Genomic DNA, 25,226 nt, shown 5'->3' with positions numbered 1-25,226 from the left:
TAGCCGATTCACAGACCATATTTGACTAGTCTAATCTAATCACATAAACTGTCTTACTTTCCCAGTGTCTGTATCTAGAGAACACTTTTCATAAAATATATATATATCTTATCAAATTGAATCATAAGAATTTTTAATTTGCAATTTAAAAATCTGCTACTTTACTACTACTCTGGCTTCTTATAGCCAGGGACAAACTAGATTGTAAATAATAAAAAAAGTGGGTGGTTTTTTTTTGGGGGGGGGGAAGGGGAGCAGGAGAGAAGATAGCAAATTATGTGTACAGCTGAAAAATATATAGGAGGGTATAGAGAGGAAAAAGAAAGGAACAAAGTCAAGGAGTAATATATTATGCACCCTCCTATTAAAATTCATAACTCCAACAGCTGCTTTATTTTGGATTTGTGAATAGGCTAATATATAACAAATATTTCAAGCTTTTAGTCATGTGTGCACTCCTCATTCTTTTGCCATCATATCTGGTTAGCACAAGGTTACTAAACTGTAGAAAGGTAAATGTTTACTTCTCTAAGTTTCACAATGATCCACCATAACAAATTCTCATTTGATGTTTGTGAAAACAGATGGGGGAAAAGTCAACACCCAGGATAAAGGATTTAATCCAGTGTTTATTCCAGACTCATGATGGTTCTCCTCAATCAGTATACATGTCATAAGAACAGCCTATTAAATAATTTGCTGACTGATGATTCTTTAATAATGCATTATAGCATTATTTTAATACTTCTCTCTTCTAGATGAAGTTCTCAAACTCAAACAGCAATCGTCAGTATTGATAAAAAAACATGTTATGACTTTTAAAAAACGACACTATCAAGGTATCTCATAATTTAAATACTTTTCCATTTATAAAAATGCTTTGGAAGCTTGAGGCTTGAATCTGTTTCTTTACCAGGTTGTCCCTCCCTCTCATCTCATACAGGTTAGTGTAGGGTTGCTGCAAGAATGCTAGGCTGCTGGCATTGATTTTTCCTTCAGTATTAAAAACAAAACAAAAAAACTGAGACTGCATTAAACAAACAAAAAATGGTTACAGACATGAAAAATTTCAAAGTAATTTAAAAAAAAGAGAAAAATAAAACTAGGTGGATAAAGTCCAGGCTTACTAACAGTGTCCTTTTGAGGTACCAATCTAAAGGGACTACTGAATAAATTGCAGCCTTATTTAAACCCCTGCATCAGAAATTGATAACCTCTCAAAAATTCACACTAAAGGTAGCTTTGTTGGGAATCTAAATGCAATACATTTTAAAAGAGCTTTCCAAGGTAAGATACAACGAACAAAAAAAGTTAATCCTAGCCTTTATGTACAATGTATGCACATAAATATTTGTTATATAATACACATTCAAGACTCATCCTGAAAGTCTCAGTTCCTATTATGCAAAGCACAGCCATGCTAACTTCAGTACAGAAACCATAATCCCACATCTAACAAAACAAAAGTAGAATTAGTGGCAGTTTATTGCCTTATACAAATTTAACCAATATGGCAACCATGCCAAAGGAATTAAAACATTTTCAGGACATATGTACAGACTGTACATTTCAGAAACAACCAAACAATAAAAATGCAAGAACAATCGTTGCATCATGAATTAAACTCAACAAACGAATGGAAAGTCAATGCAATAAATGGGATTACAAAGGCACTTCCCTACACAAAATGGGAAATGAAAATCTGCAGCCTATATATAGGGAGGTTGAAAAGTGCGTAACTACTGCACAATCTCAACTTTAAGGAAGAAAAATAAGCAGGATTTAATCAAACATTTATAGGATTCAATGTGATCCACTTTTACAAAATAAACCAAAAAAAAAGAAAGAAAAAAAGAAAAGAAAGAACAAAAAACTTCACACAGTCTCATCTTTGTTTTTATGCTGCTTTTCTTGGCTCTCGCGCTCTGTACTCTGGCTCCTCCGGCGATCCTGTTTGTCAATCTGGTCCTTGCTATCACTGTGCTCTCGTTTGTGAGAACGCTCTTTGCTTCTGCTCCGTTTTCGGGATTTTTCTTTGCTGGGACTGTGCTCCCGTTTTCTTGACTTTTCAACACTGCCAGTTCTTCCTCGACTGCCACTCCTGCTTCGTTTATTTGATTTTTCTTTACTCTCATTTTTATGTTTACTTGACTTTTCTTTGCTCCGGCTTCGACTGCGTTTTCCTGTATTTCTACTTCGGCTTCTACTTCGATGTTTTCTTTCCCTGCTTCTACTTCTACTATGTTTTTTCTCTTTTTTGGAATCTTTTTTGTCATCCCTGTGCTTCTTTTCATCTTTGTCCTCTTTATGCTTCTTTTCTTCTACCTCACTCCTACTTCTTCGCTCTCTTGATCTTTCCCTCTCTTTTTCTCTTTCATTGCCTCTTTCTTTGTCATAATCACGGTCTCTTCTTCGGCCTCTCTCATTCTCTTTTTCACGATCTCTGTCCCTCCTATCCCCCTTTCTGTCACGGCTCCGACTGCGACTTCTATGCCTCTCCCTGCTTCTGCTCCGTCTGCGCTCTAACCCGCGATCAATGCTTCGGGACCTTCGTCTTTCTTTTTCCCTCTCTTTGGCCTCCCGTTCTAACCGCTGCCGTTCCTTCTCTCTTTCTAATTCTCTGTCAAAACTGGAAGAACCGTGACCTTCTCGATGATGGCTTCTACTTCTAGATCTTCTTGGAGACCTTCTTGGACTCAATGACCTTCTTGGTGATCTAACAGTTTGAAAAGACATAAAAGTTCATTGTATAAACTATTAAAAATACTTAAAACATTCACCATATAGTTTCTTTAAATATTAAAATCTTTCAGTATACTCAAAACTACTCTCAAGTTAAACATTTTTCAGGAAAGGTTGCATAAAGGTATTCGTTTATTCATATTCAAAGCCACATAAGTTACTCTGCTCCTTAAAATACACTCTAAGATAATTTTAAGGAAAAGAGTTAAAAGTAATACATTTCTAATTGTACAAGTTAGTTAGTTATGAAAACAGATATACTTTTCAAGCACAGATCTAGCTAGTCAATCTACTAGATTAAAAGGATAAAAATAATTTTTGAAATAAGCATATACCTTGAACGTCTACGTTCAGTATGTCGGTCTATTTCTTCAATTCCTTCCTTCCCATCCTTCTTGATTTTTCTAGGTCTTGTTTTAATTTGTTGATCAATATTTTTCTGAACTGGAACAGGAATTCTTGGAAATAAGGTAGAAAACCACTCTAATTTGGTAAGAAAAGAACGAAGCATTTCCCCAATGGTCATTACACAGCCTCCGCCGGCCTTCACATCCAGATCCTATAAAAACACAAAGAAAGATACCCTAACGGTCAAATCCAGGTAGTTTTACCTGAGCACTAAAAATTTATTACCATTTTTGAAATTTCAAGTATTTTTTTAAAAGGACTAAGAGAAATTCCAATGTGTATACCTTTCTAATTGGATAATCAAAGATACAGTAAGATGCTAAGGCTTAGTGTGTGCATGCAGGTGAATACAAACCCTGCAGCCTCCTGGGTATAAAGGGGCCTGATCTCAGTGAATAGAAAAATGCAAAAGCCTTTTACTACCCAGCTATGTGGGAAAATCTTGTTTTAAATTTAAAGCCCACATAATTCAAGTATATATTCCTCTAAGTAATTATGTGGATATACAATTGCACACAATCAAACCTAAAATTGTGTCCTAGCTACACATGGACTGCTTCAGGTAATTCTTGTCTAAATGGATCATAAAAAATTTTAATATAAAATGAAAACCTAACAAAATTGGAAGCAATAGCAAACCAACTGCCATGAAGCAGTGAGGTTTCTAATTTAGAGTTATGTAAAAAATAAATAAATGAACAAATAATTGGAAACGCATAATCCATGATGACCATTGTCTCTGAAAAGGGTCATTACCGCATGAAGGCCTTCTTGCTATGCCCTCTCACAGCTCAGGACATGTTAGTCAGCTATTGTCAGTCCCAAACCTATAGTGCAAGCACACAAGGAAAGTGAGATTTGTTATCTAAACAGGAAAACAAGAGCTAAAGGTAAAACTGCTTGCACTCACACACATTTAAGTGTTCAGATATACAGTTTTTCCAAATATAATCGCTGCAGATATCTAAAGAAGAAAACAATAAGTTAGCTTAAACAGAGCACCTCAGACATGTGTATACAATAAAAACAGATTTAAAAGAAACATTAAGAAACAAAGGTTTATCAAAAAGGAAACTATGCTTTATAGAAGTTGTGATTATGCCCCAATACTAGTGGTTCCTCCCTCTTCTGGTAGCTTAAAACAAATATACAAACAAACAACAACAACAAAAAAAAAGACACTGAAATCTGTTTATGGGCCCTATACATGTGATGAAAAGCAAAAACAAATGGAAAAGTTCCCATAAAAGCAATAATTTGGGTAAGATTGATAGTTGCCTAAGTATACAATAGGCTATGTGAGGTTAGGATAATTCATAAAATAAAGAGATGGAAATATAGATTTTAGTAAGAAAGTTTCCTTTTGAATTCAGGAAAAAGTAAATTGCAAAAAGACTTTTCTAATTCAAGTTAGCTTGGTTCATGAATATTAGAGAAGATGTTTAAAAAAAAAAAAAAAAAGGCATATGGATATAGGAATGTCAGTAGAATCATAGAGCTCTTCAATAATTATTTACTGAACATTCAGGTCTTCCAGAGCTAACAATTTGCTAGGTTAAAAAAAAAAAAAAAAAAAAAAAAATCACATACATGTTATTAAATGCTAAGGCAGTCAGGGTAAATAATTATCTTCAAAGTATCTTTCACCCAATCTAGATTAGAATGCTAAATGTAGGATTTTTAAAAATTCTAAAAATTAGTCCTTAGCAGAATTTTTCATTTTTTAAAAACTCTTGATTTTTATAATCATAAACATACTACTGTTGGAAAAAAGAAGCTAAGGGGCTATGTGAATCTTAAGAAAAATTTTTTTAAAGTAGCAATTCTTTAAAGATTATGTCTATCACCACGAATTAATTTAAAAACAACCAATTACTTAGCTATAAATTTACACTTTCCTAAAGCATAAGGGCCATCAAAAGTTTAACAAGGGCCAACAAAACTTATAATTTTTAAATTCAAACATTTTAATCTGATTATCCTCAAATGCTCTAAGATGGCAATTTGTTATATGAAATAAATTTCAAAATAACAAAACTACTTTTAAGAATTTAACCTAAGATTTAAAAACAAAGTATACCATGTTTTAAGAAGAGGGATATAATTTCAAAATAGTTATAAATTTAAATGGAAGGAATTCTACAATACAAAACTCAAAAGATAAAGAATTAAGAAAGAGAAATCAGAAAATAAAAAAAAAACAAATTATTACCCTTGCTGACATACCTCTTCATCATCAAGGAAGGATTCAAACCAATCCCAGAGATCTGTTGGGGGCTGTGTGTACCTGGAATTGCAAAAGACTATAAATGTATGATATTTAACAATGATGCACTAACTGGCAAATATGATAAAGGAGTGCTCACCTTATATACATAAATCCAAGGGCCCTAATATATGGAGAATCTGTATGTGTTATGAGACCCATCACTTGCTTGCGAGTGAGTTTCAAAGTAAATAACTTGTATAACAGGCAAAAAGCTGTAGAAACAATTCCTCCTGTTCCAACACCTCGAACCTTGGGAGGGAGGAGATAAGAGAATGAGCATCAATTAACATTAACTTAACCCAAAAGGGTATTTATGTCTAGACCAGGATTCTTAACCTGGGGTTTAACCTGAAGTTTTAAACAAGATTTTGGGGGTTCTACCAACATGGGGGGAAAGGAAAGAATGAATTTATATCTTTGTTTACTTTCAAAATTTGGACTTTTTTTTCATTTATGAATGTGGATAATATATTCTCCTCTTACTCTGAGAAGGGCCAATACCAGACTGCCAAAGGGATATGTGAGACAAAAAATGTTAAGAATCCCTGGTCTAGATAAAAATGGCAGGTCAGTTTCAGCAGGAAAAAAATGCTTTATTTTCTAACCCTGCTGGTCATTTGAATCCAGATTTTTCTAAATGTTACCTGTGTCAACTGTCTAACTGATATAAAGGCCTATGTTTACTTGCAACATGTAAATTTAAAATGTCACCAGACACAGAAAAACTTAAGAATGCACGTACTTCTACTTACCCCTCCGCACATCCCTGTCTGGCCTGCTGTTTTTCTGCTTCCTTTTTCCCACGGCTCAACATGTGTGACCTGGAAATATCAAGAAAGTAACTATCACAACATTCATTCTTTAAGCTTAAATGTCTGATAAAAAAAAACCAAAACTCTTAACATAGCAGCTCTTCCAAATGTCTTTAGAAACTGTATCTACTTTAGGATTGGACAAAACTGTTTCCTCTTACAGCTATCAATATACAGTACAGTATCTCTGAAAGAAGTTCAACTTTTAAAATACCAAAATTACTATCTTAAATAGAACCCTGACTATACAAAAGTAGCTTAAATTATTAAAGCATCTTTGTTAATATTCCCATGCCCATAATATACAAGGGGCCAGGATAGTAGTAAGAGCACAAAATGCTGCTTTTATGCCAGCAGAGCATAAGTTCTTAAGCTTGGAAGAATAAGTAATCAAAATTTTGTGGTTGGTAAATTTCTATACTCAAAGCTATATAATTAAGAAACCAATTTGAATTTGTTGTAATAATCATGTTTGTGACCACATAACAATCCCTACAGACTGACTCCAATAAGTTCTTCTTTTAGGGTCACAATAAGCGATTAAGGCAAATAAAATCCTAAACAATCATAGTGCAATTAAATTAACCCCACTACAATTTAATGTTTCTGGAGCAAAAGTAGTAGACATGCAAAATAAATAAATTAAAAAAAACCAAAAACCAAAAACAAACAAAAAACCTTCATGTAAACTTTCAGAAGGTTACCAATCACTAGATTCACAAAAAATGTGAAAATATTACATTATGGTTTCAGATAAAAGCCTTATTTTCTCTCACAATTCACTTTGTATAAGAGCTGAGTATCACTTGTCTATAATCAATTTTTGGTGTTTATGATACTTTTCCTTTCAAAAGAATCTCATTTTAGAAATGCAATCTTGAGTTGCATTATTTTTATGTTTATCAGAGGAAGCTTTGCTTCAAGCAAATTTCTTAATTACAAATGGAACCCCCAGCTTTAATACAAAGCACAAAGATGTGTCATTTTTAACTACTAAGAGAGCTTTAATTTGTATTCAAGTATAAATGACTTTCAGGGGAAAAAAAATACATATGTACTTTGAGCTTTATAAGGAAAGATAGATTTTAATCAAGAGAAGTTTGGGATTATAATACAGGTAAAGGATCATTCTTCCTCCCTCCCTTAAAAGTCACCTAGTGATAAAAACATATTCTACATTATAAAGTAATGGGATCCATTATACTCTGTAGCCATATTTTTTCTAGCAACAATAGAAAAATAAAATGTTAGCTAAAATAAGCCACAACCCAAGATGTTTCTTAGGTAGATTAAAAATTATTTTGCTTTTCACACTGTGCTTCAAACTAAAATAGCTCTGTTCTTTTAACTTAGTGATGTGAATACTTGTTTTTACCCACCATTAATGACCTTAAAAATAATTTTTTAGTGGCATTGGCCTTCCCAATATAAACCTATCATCAGTTATCTATTATTATAAGAAATTAGAAACTACCTTTACAGAATGTCTTAACTGGAAGGGGCTGAGGGTTTGTGGCTTGAGAGTAGGAAGAGGTAGACTGATTTTCTCTCATTTTATAGAAAAGAAAATGTTTCAATAAAGGTTAAGTGACTTGCTCAAGGTCACAGAAATAGGTGGTAGAGATATCACCAACATTCAGCATTCTTTAGGCTAAATTCACTGATCTATTACAATATGCTGCTTAATTTTCATTTCGCTTTCCCAATATGTAACAAATTTATTCTTCCTAAAGAATATCACCAATCCAGCATAAATTCTATTAGATCTTAAATCTTTCTTTCAGGGATCATTTGGTTAGAACCTTTGATAATTATGCACACTTTTAATTTTATAAATGAATTTTCATGTCTTTGGGATTTGTTATTTATAAAACATACAAACCTGCAAACTTCCATCTCATCTTTTACATGCTTTATACAAATCATGTCTATTATTATTATTGGCACACATATCTGAACAGATTCTTGTGCAAAACAAAACAAGGGAATGCTATATAATCCAACTTTCAATTTTTAAAAATTGCAGTGGTGTCCTATATGAAGATAAAAGCACACATGTATTTCCCATACTATTCCAGTAAATTCCCATATTAAAAAACTGCTTACCTTGTAAAAAAAAATTTTTTTTTTTAAGTTCTGGCTTAGAAAACTATATCTGAATCCATAACAGACTAGCAATATAGATTATTCTCAGGAAGAGAACAAAATCACCTCTGCAAAACATACTCCTTATCTCCCTGAAGCTGCACATGCATCACTCTCAACGCATGACTCTGAAAATATCAATTAACTAATATCTTCCCTTTTGCAACACTTGTCAAGTGGAAAAACTAAGAAAATATAAGGTCCTCTAAAACAAAATAGAAGCATTCTGCTAAACTCACGTTTCTATTAACATCTAAAGTGATTTTACAAGTCACTTAAACTAATATAACCATCAAATATTCCTTTAAAAATATTTAAAAGGACTGCTAAGCCTAGCAATAAGCTTGTTTTCTTAAATATGCTCTAGCACCAGAAGCCTGGAAGTTATTTCCCAGGTGACATATGGTATATATCTAGCCTTAAAAAGAGGCATAGCTATGGGTATTAGGCCTAATTCTCGAGGGCAAGAAGAACCCAAATCAGTGGTCAAGCAAATCTGTTCATTTAGCCGGGGAAATGCATTTAAGGCGATTGAGGATGATTAATAGTGCATACCTCTACCTGCGACCCTGGGCTGCTCCGAGCCTCGCTGCAAGACTGAGTCAATCCTGCTAACGAAACAAGAACTGAGACAAGAGTGCAGTGAGGAGGCGCCAGGTGATCGCCCCAGCACAGCCAAGCCAGCACCGACCCTGCCGCTGAAGCCCAGGGCCCAGCCGAGCCTTTACTACCTCCTCAACTACACGCAGGGGGGGGATTCACGTGCCCCTGCCACTCGGGCTCCTCCAGGGTATATTTCAGGCCTCCTGCCCTGCCCTTTCCCCCCACCCCGCGATTCTGACTAGCCCCAGGGCTCCGGGAGAACCCGGGATGAGGGCCCAAACGGGGGTCGGTAAGCCCACGGGCCCGGGGTGGCCGAGACCAGAGCCGTGTCGGCGCGGCGAGGCTCCGCGTCAAAAGGAATAATTGAAAGCGGTTAAATGGAAGATCGAGTTACTGCCCACCCCCACCCCCCCTGGCTCCTCCTCCTCCCCCGGCGGGGATCAGCGTTACCCGGATACCAGGTCCGGGGGACAGGCTTGGGGTGAGGAGAGGAGGCAGGCAGAGTTAGACTGCTCAGGCCCCAAAGCCTGAATCGAGAGGAGGGCGGGCGGGCGGCCTCGGTCCGACCCCGCCCCGGCGGCAGCCGCAGCCACGAGATCCGCCGGCCGGCGGGGCGGGAGGGGAGAGAAGGGGGCAGCGCCCCGGCCCCGTGCTCTCCTCCCCCCGCCCGGCCCGACCTCCGGGCTTCGGCCCCGCACGGCCCCCGCCCCCGGTCCCGGCCCGGGCCTAGGAGCCCCGTACCTTGAAGTAAATCTCGTCCACCACCTCGTGGTAGGTCTTGAGCTCGTAGAGCTGCACCTTGAAGTAGGGCGACGACAGGATGTTGGTTAGGATCATGGGGTTCAGGTTCATGGTCTTCTCGTTGCCCCATAGCGGCAGCACGTTACCCTGCTTGCCCGAGGCGGCCGGCTTAATGGCGCCGCCACCGCCGCCGCCGCACTGTTGCTGCTGCTGCTGGGCCGCCGCGGCGGCCGCCTGGTGCTGCGGCGGCGGCTGCGAGTTGCTGCCTGTCAGCGCCGGGCTGTTGTTCGCCATGTTGCAGCGGAAGGTGGGGGGGAGGGCAGGAAGGAGCAGCAGGAAGGGAGGGGGAGGAGGGGGTGGGGGCGCGGCGAAGCTCGGCCTCTCGCTCTCGCTCCTCGGCACAACCGTCCGGGATCCTACTCCATGGAACGCCGACGGTAGGAGCGGGGGGCCCCCTCGCTGCTCCGCCCCGGCCAAGACGGGGTGAGGGGGATTTGGGGGAGGGAACCCCACGCCGAAGCTGGGAACTGGGACGCGGGCCAGAGCAACTCCCGGAACACGACTAGCAGACGACCGGGGAGCACGATCTCTTCCGCCAACTGCCCCTGGGAACAAGATGGCGGACCCGAGAGGAAGTGACGCGATACGTTCTGGCGTTCCAAGCCAACCCCGGGACCAATCGGAGGCTTCTGGGGGTGGAGAAAAAGTTTGCGGGCGAGGATCTCCCGCCCGCGCTCCTTTCTGAACAGTTTAGGCCTCCTGTGGTCGCTGGGCCCCGGTCTGGTCTGTTGGCTGGAGGCTGGTTCTTGGTGCCGGGATCTAATTTTTCTGAGGGCTGGGAGTTTCCTGAATTACGGGGGCAATATCCGTTCCCGTCCCGGGACTAGACTCTTCCCTAAGCGGAAACTAGCCATGGGTCGGTCCTCCAGCTCGGGAGAGGGAAGGCAGGCCCCGCGGGGAGTAAGTACCCTGATCGGGATCCTGGGCCTTTCCAAAAGCAGGACCCGGTCCGCGGCCACTTCCAGGGCGCTACCATCTCTTCAGCCAAGAGAGTCCTGGTCCCGACGTGGAAATCTTAGGTCTGTTTTTACCCCACTTTTTTGGGGGGGAGGGTGAGGAAGGAAGAAGGGCAATTGGTGATCCCCAAAGGTTTCAGGAAATGAATACATGTTTACAAGACTACGCTATCTTGGGTTCCTGCCTCCTCCAGACCCAATTAAGCTCAAATCCCTAACAAAAAAAGTTACCCTTAAAGAAAAATGTTTAAAATACCAAAACTGATTTAAAAAAAAAGTTGTAAAGTCGAATTTCTTAGGTGGATTTTGAAGACATCTAAATGGCTTGTAATTAGTACAACAAATGGATGTTAACAGGGGACTGTACTTGAAGATAAGTTTGTTCTCTAAAAGTTTAAAATGCCTTTTTTGAAATCCTATGCATTTTAAGCAAATACTTTACATAAAGTTGCAAAGGGAAACTTTTAAAGATAATCCCTGTGCAGAATATTGAAGACTGCTAATTGTCAAAATTAATCAAATTTTACTTAGAATTTGAGTTAGGCATTTTAAAAATTCTTCTCCCCCAACTGTCAAATTAAATTTTCAAAAGGACAGATCTGACCGTGTCACTTCCCATTGTCCCCTTTTCCATAAACTCCAGTGTCAAAATCAAATGTTAAATCCACCTTTTGTCATTGAAAGCTTTTTACAATTGGCCCCTCCTACCTTAAACTTTACTCTGCCTCCTATGTTCTAGTGACTCAGACCTGGCTGTTCTAGACATTTCAGTCATTGGATCTCCCTGTTTCAAGAAATGCCCCTTTCATTTTAATTCTACCTCTTGCCTTCCTTACAGTCTCAGCTAAAACCCCTTCTTTTGCAAGAAGTCCTTTTTAAATCTTTGATGCTATTGCCTTCCCTATGAAATTATTTTCCAGTTTGTATATTGTTTGTACACAGATGTAGTGTTCTGTTCTCTAAAATGTAATTGTTCTTTGGAGCAGGTTTTTTGGGGAGCTTCTGGAAGCAGCCTTAGTTTCAATTCAGTTTCAGTAATCACCTCAAATGCAGCCAGGAGTTAAAGTCCAAATCCTTTATTTTTCTCCTTCCACGCTTTGTCTCCTTCACTTGGGGCTCAGCTAGTTTTCTGGAGGCCTTCCTCTTTCCTTGGTTCCCAAGAGCTCTTGTCCGAATGTCTCCAGCCAGAATGTGTGTTCCACAAACGTGTAAGTGGGAATGACTCTTAACTCCTCCTCCCAGAGAGTGGGCTTGTGGGTGGACTTGTGAATCTCCTGGAAGTCACTCCTAGTTGTGAATCTCCTGGAAGTCCCCTGAACTTCTGAGAGCTTCTCACTTATATGTTCCACACTGAGTATATACCAATTATTATATCATGAGGAAACCATTATTTGTTGTAGGATTAAATCAATGCTAAATGAGATTTAGCCATTGTCTCCTCAATTCTACTCAGTACCTTGTTTCAAGTTCTGGCCCATAACATCTCCTTGTAGGGTCAGATCAATCAAACTGAACCATGCTAAATAAGATAATTATTTTCTCTATTCATTCCATGACTAAGCACCTTGTAAGAATGTAATGTAATCCAAACACATAGATATTTGCTTGTTTTCCTCATCAGTCTATAACCGGGAGGAAAGTTTTTTGGTTGATTTTTTTTTTTTTTTTTCCTTTGTAAACTCAATGCATAGCAGTCTTATAGGCAATTTGTAAATATTTATTGACTTGACTATGAAATACAAAGAATTGGATAATGACTTTTGTAGAGTAAAACTTTTGTAGGAAATATGTACTATACCCTAAATCTTTGCTGGTAGTTTCACTTTGGGGACTAATAGACCTATGATTTTAAGTCAGTAAATTTTAGTTATATAAGGGTGAAATGTAAACCATCTCATCCTATTTTAGTTGTAATACCTTAATTAGATGAGGACAGGTTTTAATCAGTCAATCAATTAAAAGACCTTAAATTTAAAATGAAGCATCTTTGAAAACCTCTGGATGAAGTGAAATGATGCCAGACAGGAAGTCTGTTTAAATAATCAGAGGAAACTTATTTGTGCCCAGAGATCATCTATAAATTATCAAGCACATGGAAAGGGGATTGAATTTCAGAAATTGGAGCCTGTGGTTTTTAAAGTATATCCCTGAGGAATTGCCTTTAAGGAGGAAGAGGCTTAAGTCCCAGTCACGCAAAACCCTCTCCACAGGTGGGGGCATTCCACCTTAGGAGGTTTTGGAGAACATTGTCCAAAACTATGTCTTCTGATCAACAGCCATGGACAAATGGAAGGTAGATCTCTGTTTTTAAGGGGAACTTGCTAAACATTTTACAGAGAGGAGAAAAGGACTATGAGCAAGAGAGCTGTATGTTAACTACTTTGAGGTATATGCTAAGTTTGAGGCCACTTTTCCCTGGACTTTATACCTATAAGAGTGTGCCACAGAGTTAAATCTGTACTACTATCTCATTTTAGAAAATACCCCTTTCTAAAAAAAGATTAAAACAAAACAACTATATGACCTGGCTAACTAAATGATTTTGAGCTGATAATCACATATTGCTGGGTCTCTAGAACCCTTTGGGGAGACATAGCCAAGCTCTGAGAATTTGACTTGTCAGTGGGAATAAGAATTTGGATAACCATCCTTGGATCTTTCATGGATGAGTCTTAGTGACCACATTAGACATATAGAAGAGAAAAATGGTCTGTTAGAGAAGCATTTATACTATTTTTTAGAAGATGTAATATTGAATTACCTATTATAAGTATTGGATGATGCAAAATTATAATAAACATTAATCATATGTTTGATTTTGTCATTTTCCTCTTTCCTACAGCTATAAATACATGCAAAGTGAGTATTCAAGTGTTCTTTATTACATTTATTTCACTCTTTGAAATTTAAGATGTATGGGGAATAGAGGGCTAAGAAATAATTTTTGTGAGCTGGTAACATTTTTAGTTCTTTTCAGATATGCTACATTTTTTCATATTTCTCTAGTTAAAATGTATTAAATTTTGAACTTCCCTGGCATAATTAAAATAATAAAATATAGTTTGTTTTTGTAAAAGACTGATATTAAGAATATATTAGCTTATTGTTTAAACTACGTAAATGTCTTATCTTTTCTAATAAGGTTTTTCAAAACAATTCCCTGTCTATTAGAGATAAACTTCTTAAAATGGGTATCACAGAATCTAAGTGCAAAAAGGAACAAGTTCAAATGACATCTTAATAAATTATTTTTTCTCAATATTTTTGTTGTAGAAGAATTGCTTCAAAATCGATACACTATTCCAAGTTAGATTTCTAGTCTGCAACACATGAAAATCATGGAATTCCAGAAGCATTTATACTGGTTTTCTTTACACTACCGTCATCTCATTCAATCCTTCATTTTCTGATGGGGAAAATTTAACATTAGAAAAATTAAATCTTGGGGCAGCTAGGTGGCACAGTGGATAGAGCACCAGCCCTGAATTCAGGAGGACCCGAGTTCAAATTTGGTCTCAGACACTTAACATTTCCTACCTGTGATTCTAGGCAAGTCACTTAACCTCAGCCTGGGGGGGGGGGGGAAGAAAAGAAAAATTAAATCTCACAATACCAGATACAGTGGAATGGGAATCGAAAAAGATTCTCTGATTTCTAGTTCAATTAATCTGCTACATTTGTTATTTCCCAGAAATATTGCTGATGATCCACTTGGGTGAAGTATCAAATGAAAAGTACTTTGAAAAATAAAGTAGATGCAATTAACTGCTTCTACCTATTTATTATTCATTTCTCCTCTAGTTTTTCCTGACTCCCCCATTAGAATGTGAGCTACTTGAGGGCAGGAATTTTCTTTGTGTCCTCAGTGTTTAGCACAGCACCTGGCACAAAAGTAAGTACTTAAATGCTTATAACTGACTAACTTCTATGTTGACCACTCAGAATTACAAAGTCTCAATTGAAAGATACCTTAATTTCATCAAATCCACTTTATTTGAATAAGAGTTTCTGATAATTTCTGCTAAAAAAAAAAATCCACATTGATCCTTGCATAATAGCTTTGTATTTCTGATTTTCTCCTCCTTCCCCCCTCCTCCTCCCTAGATGGTAAGCAATTCAATATATGTTAAGCATGTTAAAATATATGTTAAATCTAATATGTATAATCACGTATACAATTATCTTGCTTTACAAAAGAAATTAGATCAAAAAAAGAAATGAATAAGAAAACAAAATGTAAGCAGAAAACAACAAAAAGAGTGAGAATTTTATGTTATCCACATTTAGTTCCTACAGTCCTCTCTCTAGTTGTAGATGGCTGTCTTTAAAACAAGGACATTGGAACTGGCATCAGTCATCTTGTTGTAAAGAATTGTGTCCATCAGAATTGGTCATCATATAATAATGATGTTGTCATGGACAATGTTCTCTTGGTTCTGCTCATTTCTCTCAGCATCAGTTCATGTAAGTCTCTCCAGACCTCTCTAAAATCATCCTCCTGATCATTTCTTATATAACAATAATATTCCATAACATTAATATACCTTAACTTATTCAGCCATTCTCCAACTGATGGACATCCCTCTTGCCACTACAAAAAGGGCTGCCATAAACATTTTTGCACACGTGGATCCCCTTCCCTCCTTTAAGATCTCTTTGAGATATAAGCCATATAGATACACTTCTGGGTCGAAGGGTATGCACTGTTTAATAACCCTTTAAGCATAGTTCCAAATTGCTCTCCAGAATAGTTGGATCAGTTCACAATTCCAACAACAATGTATCAGTGTCCCTGTTTTCCCACATCCCCTCCAACATTCGTCCTTGTCTTTTTCTATCATCTTAGCCAATCTGAGAGATGTATAGTGGTATCTCAGAGTTGTCTTAATTTGCATTTCTCTGATCGATAGTGATTTAGAGCACCTCATATGATTAGAAATTGTTTTAATTTCTTCATCTGAAAATTGTCTCTTCATGTCCTTTGTTTATCAATTAGAGAATGGCTTGGATTCTTATAAATTTGAGGCAATTCTCTGTATATTTTATAAATGAGGCCTTTATCAGAACCCTTAAATGTAAAAATGATTTTCGAATTCATTGCTTCTGTTCTGATCTTGTCTGCATTAGTTTTGTTTGTACAAAAACTTTTTAGCTTAATATAATCAAAACTATCTATCTAGTGTTGAATTATGGGTTTCAAATTCTTCCTTCTCCACAGATCTGAGAAATAAATTATCCTATGTTCCTCTAATTTGCTTATTATATGACTACATATCTAAATCATGAACCCATTTAGACCTTATCTTTGTATGTGGTGTTAGGTATTGTTACGTTCCTTACTAGGTGCTAAGTTGGTATTTAATAATTCTCTAGCTCAGAGTTCACAACTTTAGTTCAAACCTTTAAAGTAGTTTACACCTTTAAAAGGAGCTAGCTCATTGGTTGTAAAGGAGTTCCCACAAGCCCATTCTCTGGGAGGATAGAAGGAGCTAGAATTGAGTCTGGAAGGCACTCTGGATTGGGTCAAGGACAAGACTTCCCAGGAGAACTTCAGGGAAGCTGGAGGAGATTCAGAGCCAGGATTCAGGAAGAAGAGGATTCGAGATTCTACTGGGGTGCTGACTGGGGACACTTTTTTTTAATTTAATTTTATTTTTTTTAAAAGATTGATAAAAAGGTTTATTGTAGGGATTTTAGAAATAAAGTTTAGTTAGCAAAGTTGAGGATAGAGATAGAAGAGCACCGGATTAGGTCCAGTGGGCAGAAACCCTTGGCATAAGGGTGCCATACTTAGGACTTCTGCAAAAGCATGGCGTCTAGCGTTGCCCTTTTATAATGGGGGGGCTCTTGATGATGTTGAAAGTGGGTGGAGTCCCAGGCTCCTGGCGGGCTTTCAGTTAGCTCAGGTCCGATGGGGGCTGGGAAAATCCAAGCCAGCTAAGATCTGGTGGGGGCTAGGCCTGGATATTTAAAAGGGTGCTTTTTGACCAGGATTTGTGAAAGGTCAGCCATGGGGATTGGGAAATCAGAAAGGAAATCTTAAAGGGACCTCAACCCCCTTTATTTTCCCCCTTAAACAATTAAGACTTCAGTTCATTTAAGAGAAAAATTTGGGGCAGTGTCCTTCATTTAAGGCAAGGTTGAAGATTTTCTCCAAAGATCTTCAGAGTAGCTGGGTCCCCTCGTCTTGTTCCCCCCTCAAACCGTCACTTCCAGATGCATGTGGGAAAAGGGGCATCGATCTCTTAACTGCTTCGAGCTGACAAGGGTCATAGAGATTTGGGGTTTCATGTCAGGAGGTGAGGTGTGAAGTGTGGGGGATGGCAGTAGGGCATCTAGGGGGTGTCCTGGTCAGTTGTCCCCTAACTGGGGACACTTGGACAAGAGCAGATTCACAAGTCTAAAGGAAAAGTCTGCTCATGGAGATTCACAACTAGGATTGACTTCTGGGAAACCCACAATCCCACACTCTTGGAGGCAGAGTCTGATTCATTCCCACATCTACCTTCGCTCTGGTTGGAGGCTCCACAAGGCTCCCAAGAAACCTCCTTCCAGAAGAAGGATTATAATTGAGAGAGTTTGGTGCTCACATGGGGCAAGGACTTATTCTGAGCCCTAATTTCTTCCACACTAGTTTCCAAATTTCCCAGCAGTTTTTGTCAAATAGTGAGTTCTTATTCCAAAAGCTGGGGTCTTTGGGTTTGTCAAACACTATATTGCTGTAGTTATTGCCTATTTTGTCCTGTGATCCTGAACTATCCCATTGATCAACTCCTCTATTATCTTAGCCAGTACTAAATGATTTTGGTGACCGCTGCTTTATAATATAGTTTTAGGTCTAGCACAGCTAGGCCACCTTCAATAACAATCCCCCCCCCCAATTAATTCCCTTGAAATTCTTGACCTTTTGTTCTTTCAAATGAATTTTGTTACTATTTTTCCGAGATCTGTAAAATAATTTCTTGGGAGTTTGATTGGTATGGCACTAAATAGTAGATGAATTTAGGTAGTATTGTCATTTTTATTCTATTTGCTTGGTGAGGCATATTCTTTAAGCAACATAACAGTTTACTAATATGGCATTGAATCTATTTGTAAGGAGGTCAATGGTTTACCTCAATTTCTAGTTGAAGACAAGAATGAAGATTCAATTAATTCCTTTTTATAAGCATAGAACAAAGAACAGAACAGAATTGGTGAGGAAATCATACCATTGATTCTGGGGGTTGGCAAAATCATGAGGATGAGAAATCATGAATGGTAACATTAAGGCAAGGGGTTTACTTACACACACACACACACACACACACACACCACACAACCTAGGACCACCCTTCTCTATCTTATAGGAATATAGTTCCACAAGATTCACACCTATGATAATGGAGTATATAACAGCCAGCAAAGGCTGAGATAGATTCATTTCATCTTCCACCTTTGTGGTGGCTGGAGGGCTGAAGCACGAAACCTTTGGATTTGTAGAGATTCAGAGGGCAAAGAAGGCAGGCCGGAGTTCCAGCTCTCAGAACCAAGGACAGACATTCATTTGATCTTCAATCAAACCACTGGTGGCAGGCTCTCCTCCTGCATTTCTCTGCTGAGACCAAGGCCAGTCTGAAAGGCTCTCCAGAAAGCTAGCCCCAGGAAGGAGATAATAAAAGATTTGGACTTTAACCCCTGGCTACTCATGTGGTGATTACTGAACAGAAACGAAGGCTGCTCCCAGAGACCCCAAGAAAACCAAAACATTACATGCGGAAAATATTACATAAATTTTAAAAATAAGAATGCTGAACTTCTAAATTTTAACTCAGAATTTTGCTTTAATAGTGATTAAAAGTTTAAACATTTGCATCTAACTTGAGAGAAGACTGAATTTTTGAACTCATGACCATCTTCATTCAGAAAAAGAAAAGGTTTAAGTTTCTTAGAATACAGAATGGAATACATTATAGAGTACAATAAAATTTAAATTATATATATATTATATGTTATATATATAAATTATAAAATTTTAAATATAGGTTCAATAATGTTCACAATACTGGCAAGCAAGATAGGCCCTGCTCTCAAAGAGTTTTCTTTTTTTTTTAAAAACGCAAGACAACACAAGGGAATGATGGTCAAAGAGGCATGTTTTGGTATTGTTGATTACTTTTAGAAGTCTTTGTTAGGAAATTTTTGCTCATGCTTAAGAAAAAACTTATTGATTTTCTGAAAAAAATGAAGTGTTCCTTATAAAACAAAACAAACTGGGTTAGAAACAAGAGAAAAAATCTAAACAAAGTAGATAACTTGACCTTTGTTTAGGAGGTTGAAAGAGGAAAAGACTGGCACAAGAAGGACCCCTGGATACTTAAAGCTAATTTAATTCAATCCTACAATCAGTTTAAGTAGTAAATATGAGGCCTTTTTTCTAGCTTCTCTGAGAAAGCAATTGCTTTCATTTCAAGAAATAACAGTATGGGGGGCAGCTAGGTGACACATTGGTTAGAGCATCAGCCCTGAAGTCAGGAGGATTTGAGTTAAAATCTAGCTTCAGACACTTAATACTTCCTAGCTGTGTGACCCTGGGCAAATCATTTAACCCAAATTGCCTCAACAAAAAAAGAAATGACAGCATGGAACTATAGCTATCTATTATCTAATAAGAGGAAGAAAAAAGGAAAAGTGGTAACTGATGATTCCCCATTGAGTGACCTTGGGCAGTTGTTTATTGGCTTTTCAAAAACAATATTCTGTTTTCTTGGGCCACATGTAGAACTTAATGGAGAATTATCATACCATGTGACAACCCACTGGAGGTGATTAATATTGGAATTAATATTACTTTAAGAATCTAGAAAGCGCTGTAAAGGTTATGCAACTAAAAAACCTGATGAGCACAGTAGTAATACTTAGTAGTAATACTTTCATCATAGCTATCTCTTAGAAGCCTTAGAAGAGAAAAGATTTTGTTAATGAATAGCTGGTAAAGAAGATGGGATCAGATTTGAATTTCTTTTTAAAATTTAAAAAAACTGGACTTTTGTTGCATCTAACAGTGTTTGGCAAAAACATATTTGCTTAGAATTTTGCAAATATAAGCAAAGTGGCTTAAAACGTGGAAAAATTATGATTATGATTTTTATAATCAAAATGATGTGTAGAATGAATATGTTAATTTGGATCCCTCAAAGTTTCCTTTTCTGGCTTTTGAGTCAAGAGTCTTACAATGCATCTTGAAATGGTTAATGAATTCTTGACAACACTCCTGTATATGTTAAGTGAAGTGAATCATTGATTGTAGAACCTGTTCCCATCACAGACCAGAGGTCTGTCCCCCTACCAAGGAACGACCCCCATGATTTGAAACAATCACTTACAAATTTCCCACAGGAACACCCTAGAGAACACCCATATTGTCCTGCATTTGTGGGCTTGTCATAGGAAACCACTCAGACCCTGTCAATAATTGTATTGGAATCCACATTCCCTCTCCCTGCTTCTGATTTATGTATAAAATATCTACCTTTCCTGAACCAAATGAATATCAGCTGCCCAGGAGAACTTTCAGTTTGTAAACTGTATACTTCATTCTAAAAGTGATAAATAGCTATTTGATCTCTAAAAAGCTTACCTCTACTTTGTGCAGCTCCAGCTATATACAGTTTGGAATCCAAGACATTAAAATTCTATTAACAAAGTATAAAGGAATCGGAAGGAGAAATTTAAACTTAAATATGTTTAATAACTTAGATATCATAAAAAGTAACCATTATTAACACGGGAAGAATAATAATAGAAATTACTAGTAATTAATATTTTGCAAAATACAAGAAAAGATACAGAAATGAAAGCCATAACCTTAAATGTTTATTTACAAATACGCAAAGTACAGACTGAGGCATTTTCTTTTGGACATGGCCAATTGTAAATTAGTTTTGCTTGACCATGCATGTTTATTATAAGGATTTTCTTTTCTTTTTCAAATGGGATGTTGTTGGGAGAAAGGTTTATTTTTGTTATTTGAGAAAACTAAAATTTGAAAATGAAAGAAAAAAAATTACCTCAGATATTTTCTTCATTGTGATCCTGAGCAAATTACCCTTCCTAAGATTCAATTTCCTTAACTATAAATTGGGGATAATAACATCTGCCTCCCTGGGTTGTTATAATCAAATGAAATAAATGGAAAGTGCATTGCAAACATTAAAATACTGTATCAATGCTAGCTATAATTATTCAAAAGGCACTGGATAAATAATGGGGAGTGGAGATTTAATAGCATTGTAAATCAATATGCAATTAACTATCTGCATGGTACCATGCTAAGCTCTGGGGATACAGGGACTAAAATGACATAGTCCCGAGTCTCATTGAAATATGGGGGAAGACAGCATGGATACATATATACATGAATTATACAGAAATGAATACAAGGTAACTCTGTGAAGGAGGTCATTAACAAAGAGCAAGAATGGCTTCATTTAGCAGGACCAGGAGATCGTTGTATACTTCAACAACAATACTATATGATGATCAATTCTGATGGATGTGGCCATCTTCAACAATGAGATGAACCAAATAAGTTCCAATAGTGCAGTAATGAACTGAACCAGCTACACCCAGTGAAGGAACTCTGGGAGATGACTATGAACCACTACATAGAATTCCCAATCTCTCTATTTTTGTCTGCCTGCATTTTGGATTTCCTTCACAGGATAATTGTGCACTACTTCAAAGTCTGATTCTTTTTGTACAGCAAAACAACTGTTTGGACATGTATACATATATTGTATTTAATTTATACTTTAACATATTTAACATGTATTGGTCAACCTGTCATCTGTGGGGGGAAGGAGGGGAAAAATTAGAGCAACTATCATTTGAGCTAAGAAAAGCAGGAATGCTAAGCATTACATGTATCTGAGATAAGACAGCCCATCTTGTGTGCTTTTTTTAAGGGAAGAAAGGGACCTGTTGTGTCCTTTGCACTATGCTAAGTGCTTAAAAATTACCTCACAACAACCCTATAAGTGCTATTATGATCCCCATTTGTAATTGAGGAAACAGGCAGGTTGGTTAAGGTGATTTGCTCAAGGTCACAGAGTTAATGAATGAGACTGGATTTAAACTCAGGTCTTCCCGACTCCAGGCCCAGGATTCTATGTACTGCACAATCTAGCATAGCTGGATTATAGAATCTGAGGAAGGGAGAAGTGTATAAGAAAGGAACTAAGCAGGTTGTCAAATAGGCAACTTTATATTTGATTTTTGAGGCAAGGGAATGTTACTCAAGGTGTCTTCAGTGCCTATCCTCATTGATAGCCTCCTATTAAGACTAAATCTTTTTTTTTTTTTCTAAATGGTGAATCACATGAGTTTTTCCCTTTGTTCTAATATTGAATTTAATCTACCAGAAACTGGCCCAAGTCAGGCCAGCCAATACAGGGAGGGATATATTAAGAATCTATATTCATATGATGAACTGGTATTGGTAGTAGAGGAGGGGAGAAATGATGTAAAGCACTTGGTTGAAGATCATTAGAAGGAAAAATAGAAGTTTTATTGTGTAATATATACCACATTCCACCATAACAGAAGGACTAAGATTTGTTTGGGAAATAGATCACAAATGTGGCAAGGGGCCATGAGGTGATCTTGATGAGAGATTTCAATTGGTTGGACATCTGCCAGATCTTATTCTCTACTAAAAGCAGAGCAGCTTAGAAGTTCTCCCTGCCTTAATGATAATTTCACCCTTCAAAAGCTAGGGAAAGCAAGAAGGAAAAATTCTTATTAACAACGAGGAATAGGTTGGTGGGATAAAAATGAGCACTTAGGAAAATTGACCTATTTTATAATTTTTGATAGAGAAATTAAGAAACAATAGGCATAATTTGACATTCATCTTAGATTTTGGGAAAGATCCTTCTTGATTTTTCAGCAACCTATGACATTGTTGTGTTCTCCTACTGGATACTCTTTCCACTGAGGGATTTTCAGAATAAAGTTTTCTCTTAATTTTCCTACTTTTCTGTCTGACTTATCAGTTTCCTTTGCTGGATCTTCATTCCTGTCTCTTAATTGTAGTTGTCTCCTAAGGGTTTCTCCTATGCCCTCTTCCCTTTTTTTCCTATAATATTTCATTTGATGTTGCAGTTTGCATGGGCATAGTTATAATTTCTATGAAGATGGACTACTAGATCTGTATATCCAGCCCTAGTCACTCTCGAGTTCTAATCTGGTGTTTCCAACTGATAACTGGATGCTAAACATATGAAATTCAGTATTTTAAAACAGAACTCATAGGTGGCAAAGTAAAAGTAGGGACTGAGATCTTCCAAATTCCTCTCCAAACAACTTTAATACCTCAAACTGAATTCTGGAATGGCAGAAACAACAAAAGAACAGAGTGAAACAATTTTCCAGGGACAATTTAAGAGGTTGACAGGAAAAGTCTGTCTCACCCAGATAGTGGTTGGGCTTGCAGTGTACCCTAGCAAGCCGGCAGCATGCCGTGAAGATAGCTGCATCAGCTACCACAGGAGCTTTATGAACTTTCCACCCACAGATGGTGAAGGGGTCAGACAACTAATCAGAAGGGGATTTGATGGCAGTAGGTATAGGCCTCTGTTGCATTGCCCATAGTTCTATAAATATTTATGTAAATATAGGTCTTTTTGTTGTTGTTGTTTAAATTTCATTGGGATACAGATATGGTAGGTTTGCTGGGTCAAAGGTATATGCAATTTTATAGCCCTTTGGGCATAGTTCCAAATTGCTTTTCAGAATGGTTGAAAGTTTATAATTCTACCAACAGTGCATTTTAAGTGTCCCAGTTTTTCCATATTTTACATTTGTCTTTTCCTTTTCTGTCATATTAGTCAATCTGATAGATATGAGATAGTACTTCAGAGTCACTTTAATTTGCCTTCCTCTAATCAATAGTGATTTAGAGCATTTTAATAAGACTCTAAACAACTATGATTTCTGGAAATTGCCTGTTCATATCCTTTGATCATTTATCAATTGAAGAATGACTTGTATTATAAATTTAATTGTCTCTATATTTGAGAAAGTAGGCCTTTATTAAAGCAACATGTTATTTTTAAAAAATCTCCCTGGGTTTTCTGTTTTCCTTCTAATCTTGGATGCATTAATTTTATTTGTGCAAAAACTTTTTAATTTGCTGTAATCAAAAATTTTCCATTTTACTTCCTGCAATGTTGTCTGTCTCATTTGGTTTTAAAATTTTCCCTTACCCATAAATCTGACCAGTAAGGAATGACATGCTCCCCTAATTTGCTTATGATATACTTCTAACTGACCTAATGATAACATTCTTGGTGTAGATGACTGCAGACCTTAATCCTAGGCTCTAGACTAAATTCTGAAAATTACTAACAGAAGCATTTTCCAAAATTACTAAAATAAGTATGTTTAGACTTGCTGGCCCAGAGAAGGAACATTTGTCCTGTAAATTATTCCTTGAACCCAGGTAACCAAGTTGCTGTTTTCACTGTTTCTAACAGATCCTGTGGCTAACCTACTATTTGAAAAAAGATTGTTTCTAGCAGCCTTAGTATTTCTAATATCTTAGAGCCAAAATTATGGCATAAAAGCTGCCTTCCTCCCACCCTAATTGTCAAGTAATTGCCCATGCTATTTGGTTTTGATGAAATAAAGCTTTTACTTAAAATCCCGTGTGAGCATTCTTATTCAGACTCTGAACCAAATGCTTTCCCACATTAGGAATTACAAGTATCATCTTCTCATGTGACTTAAATGAGGTAGAGTTGCATAAAGACATCAACTTTATTCTCCCAGAATTATTGAAGTCCAGAGATAAGACTGAAGATTGGCAATGACCGGGGATGCAGTGGGATGACCTTTGTGTCTTCTAAGTCTACTAAATCCAGCTGTCTTCATAACCCTAGGAAGAACTTCTTATCCACCCATTCCACTGGGGAAGTCTTTACATGGTTTGGGTAGACATTACACAGGTAGACAATACAAGGGTAGCCATTTAGTTCACAATAGAATTGAGTACTAAGTGAGGTAAATTATAAGACAAAGCTTGGCCTTTAGTCAAATTTCTTGGGATTATAATGATGAAGTTACAAAGGTAAGGAGTCTGGACTTCTATGAGTTCAGCAGAATATTAAATCCATGCCTATTTGATTAAGTCTTAAAAATAGAAGTAAAATAAGTTTTCACTCAAACAGACATGCCAGTTCAGAGCCACTTTTTTCCTGATCTACTGTAATAACCTATTCTTGCTTCAAGTTTCTCACTTCCTCTTTGACAACTGTTAGTCATTTTCCTGAAGCATAAATCTGATCTTATCACTCCTTCCTCAGTTTATTCCAGCTGTTCCTTCTTATCTCCAGGATAAAATTTAAATCCTCTGTTTGGTGTTTGAGGCTCTTGACAAATTAGCCCCTTCCTATTGATGAGTTAGGTAAGGGGTAACTAAATGAAATTAGGGTTAATTGAGGTCTAGTG

The 25,226-nt window shown here is 37.3% G+C and overlaps 2 protein-coding genes and 1 long non-coding RNA gene across 4 annotated transcripts in view; 2 read left to right on the top strand and 1 right to left on the bottom strand.

Moving 5' to 3' along the window:
- Positions 1-611: 611 nt before the first annotated feature.
- PRPF38B (pre-mRNA processing factor 38B) lies at positions 612-10,352 on the bottom strand. Of its 2 annotated transcripts, XM_074262849.1 has the most exons (7): positions 9,721-10,352; positions 8,932-8,984; positions 6,172-6,240; positions 5,517-5,668; positions 5,377-5,437; positions 3,078-3,301; positions 612-2,716 (listed from the first exon to the last, which is right to left on the bottom strand). In XM_074262849.1, the coding sequence occupies exons 1-7, from the start codon at positions 9,848-9,850 to the stop codon at positions 1,876-1,878; spliced, it is 1,530 nt and encodes a 509-aa protein (XP_074118950.1). In that variant the 5' UTR covers positions 9,851-10,352; the 3' UTR covers positions 612-1,875. The 2 variants fall into 2 exon arrangements, with proteins under 2 accessions (XP_074118950.1, XP_074118949.1); XM_074262848.1 differs by lacking the exon at positions 8,932-8,984.
- A 9-nt stretch (positions 10,353-10,361) lies between these two features.
- Positions 10,362-25,226, top strand: part of HENMT1 (HEN methyltransferase 1) — a 55,402-nt gene continuing 40,537 nt past the window's right edge. The window contains exon 1 of the mRNA XM_074262853.1: positions 10,362-10,799. Within this exon, the coding sequence (XP_074118954.1) occupies positions 10,633-10,799 (167 nt within the window). The 5' untranslated portion in view covers positions 10,362-10,632. The remainder of the gene's footprint in view (positions 10,800-25,226) is intronic.
- On the top strand, positions 10,806-18,410 carry LOC141539724 (uncharacterized). Its single transcript, XR_012481383.1, has 2 exons — positions 10,806-14,628; positions 18,219-18,410. It is a non-coding gene; the product is annotated as an uncharacterized LOC141539724 (long non-coding RNA).

Source organism: Sminthopsis crassicaudata, chromosome 4 (assembly GCF_048593235.1).
Source record: "Sminthopsis crassicaudata isolate SCR6 chromosome 4, ASM4859323v1, whole genome shotgun sequence".
Classification (NCBI taxonomy): Eukaryota; Metazoa; Chordata; class Mammalia; order Dasyuromorphia; family Dasyuridae; genus Sminthopsis; species Sminthopsis crassicaudata.
Note: the sequence above shows the minus strand (reverse complement) of the source record. Positions and strands in the feature narration are given on the sequence as shown.

Excerpts from the sequence above, each read along its gene's own strand:
- PRPF38B (XM_074262848.1), bottom strand. The coding sequence starts at position 10,014 with ATGGCGAACAACAGCCCGGCGCTGACAGGCAGCAACTCGCAGCCGCCG. Across the intron at positions 5,438-5,516 it reads CTTGGATTTATGTATATAAG|GTACACACAGCCCCCAACAG; the intron begins GTGAGCACTCCT and ends TTGCAATTCCAG. Across the intron at positions 2,717-3,077 it reads ACTGAACGTAGACGTTCAAG|ATCACCAAGAAGGTCATTGA; the intron begins GTATATGCTTAT and ends TCAAACTGTTAG.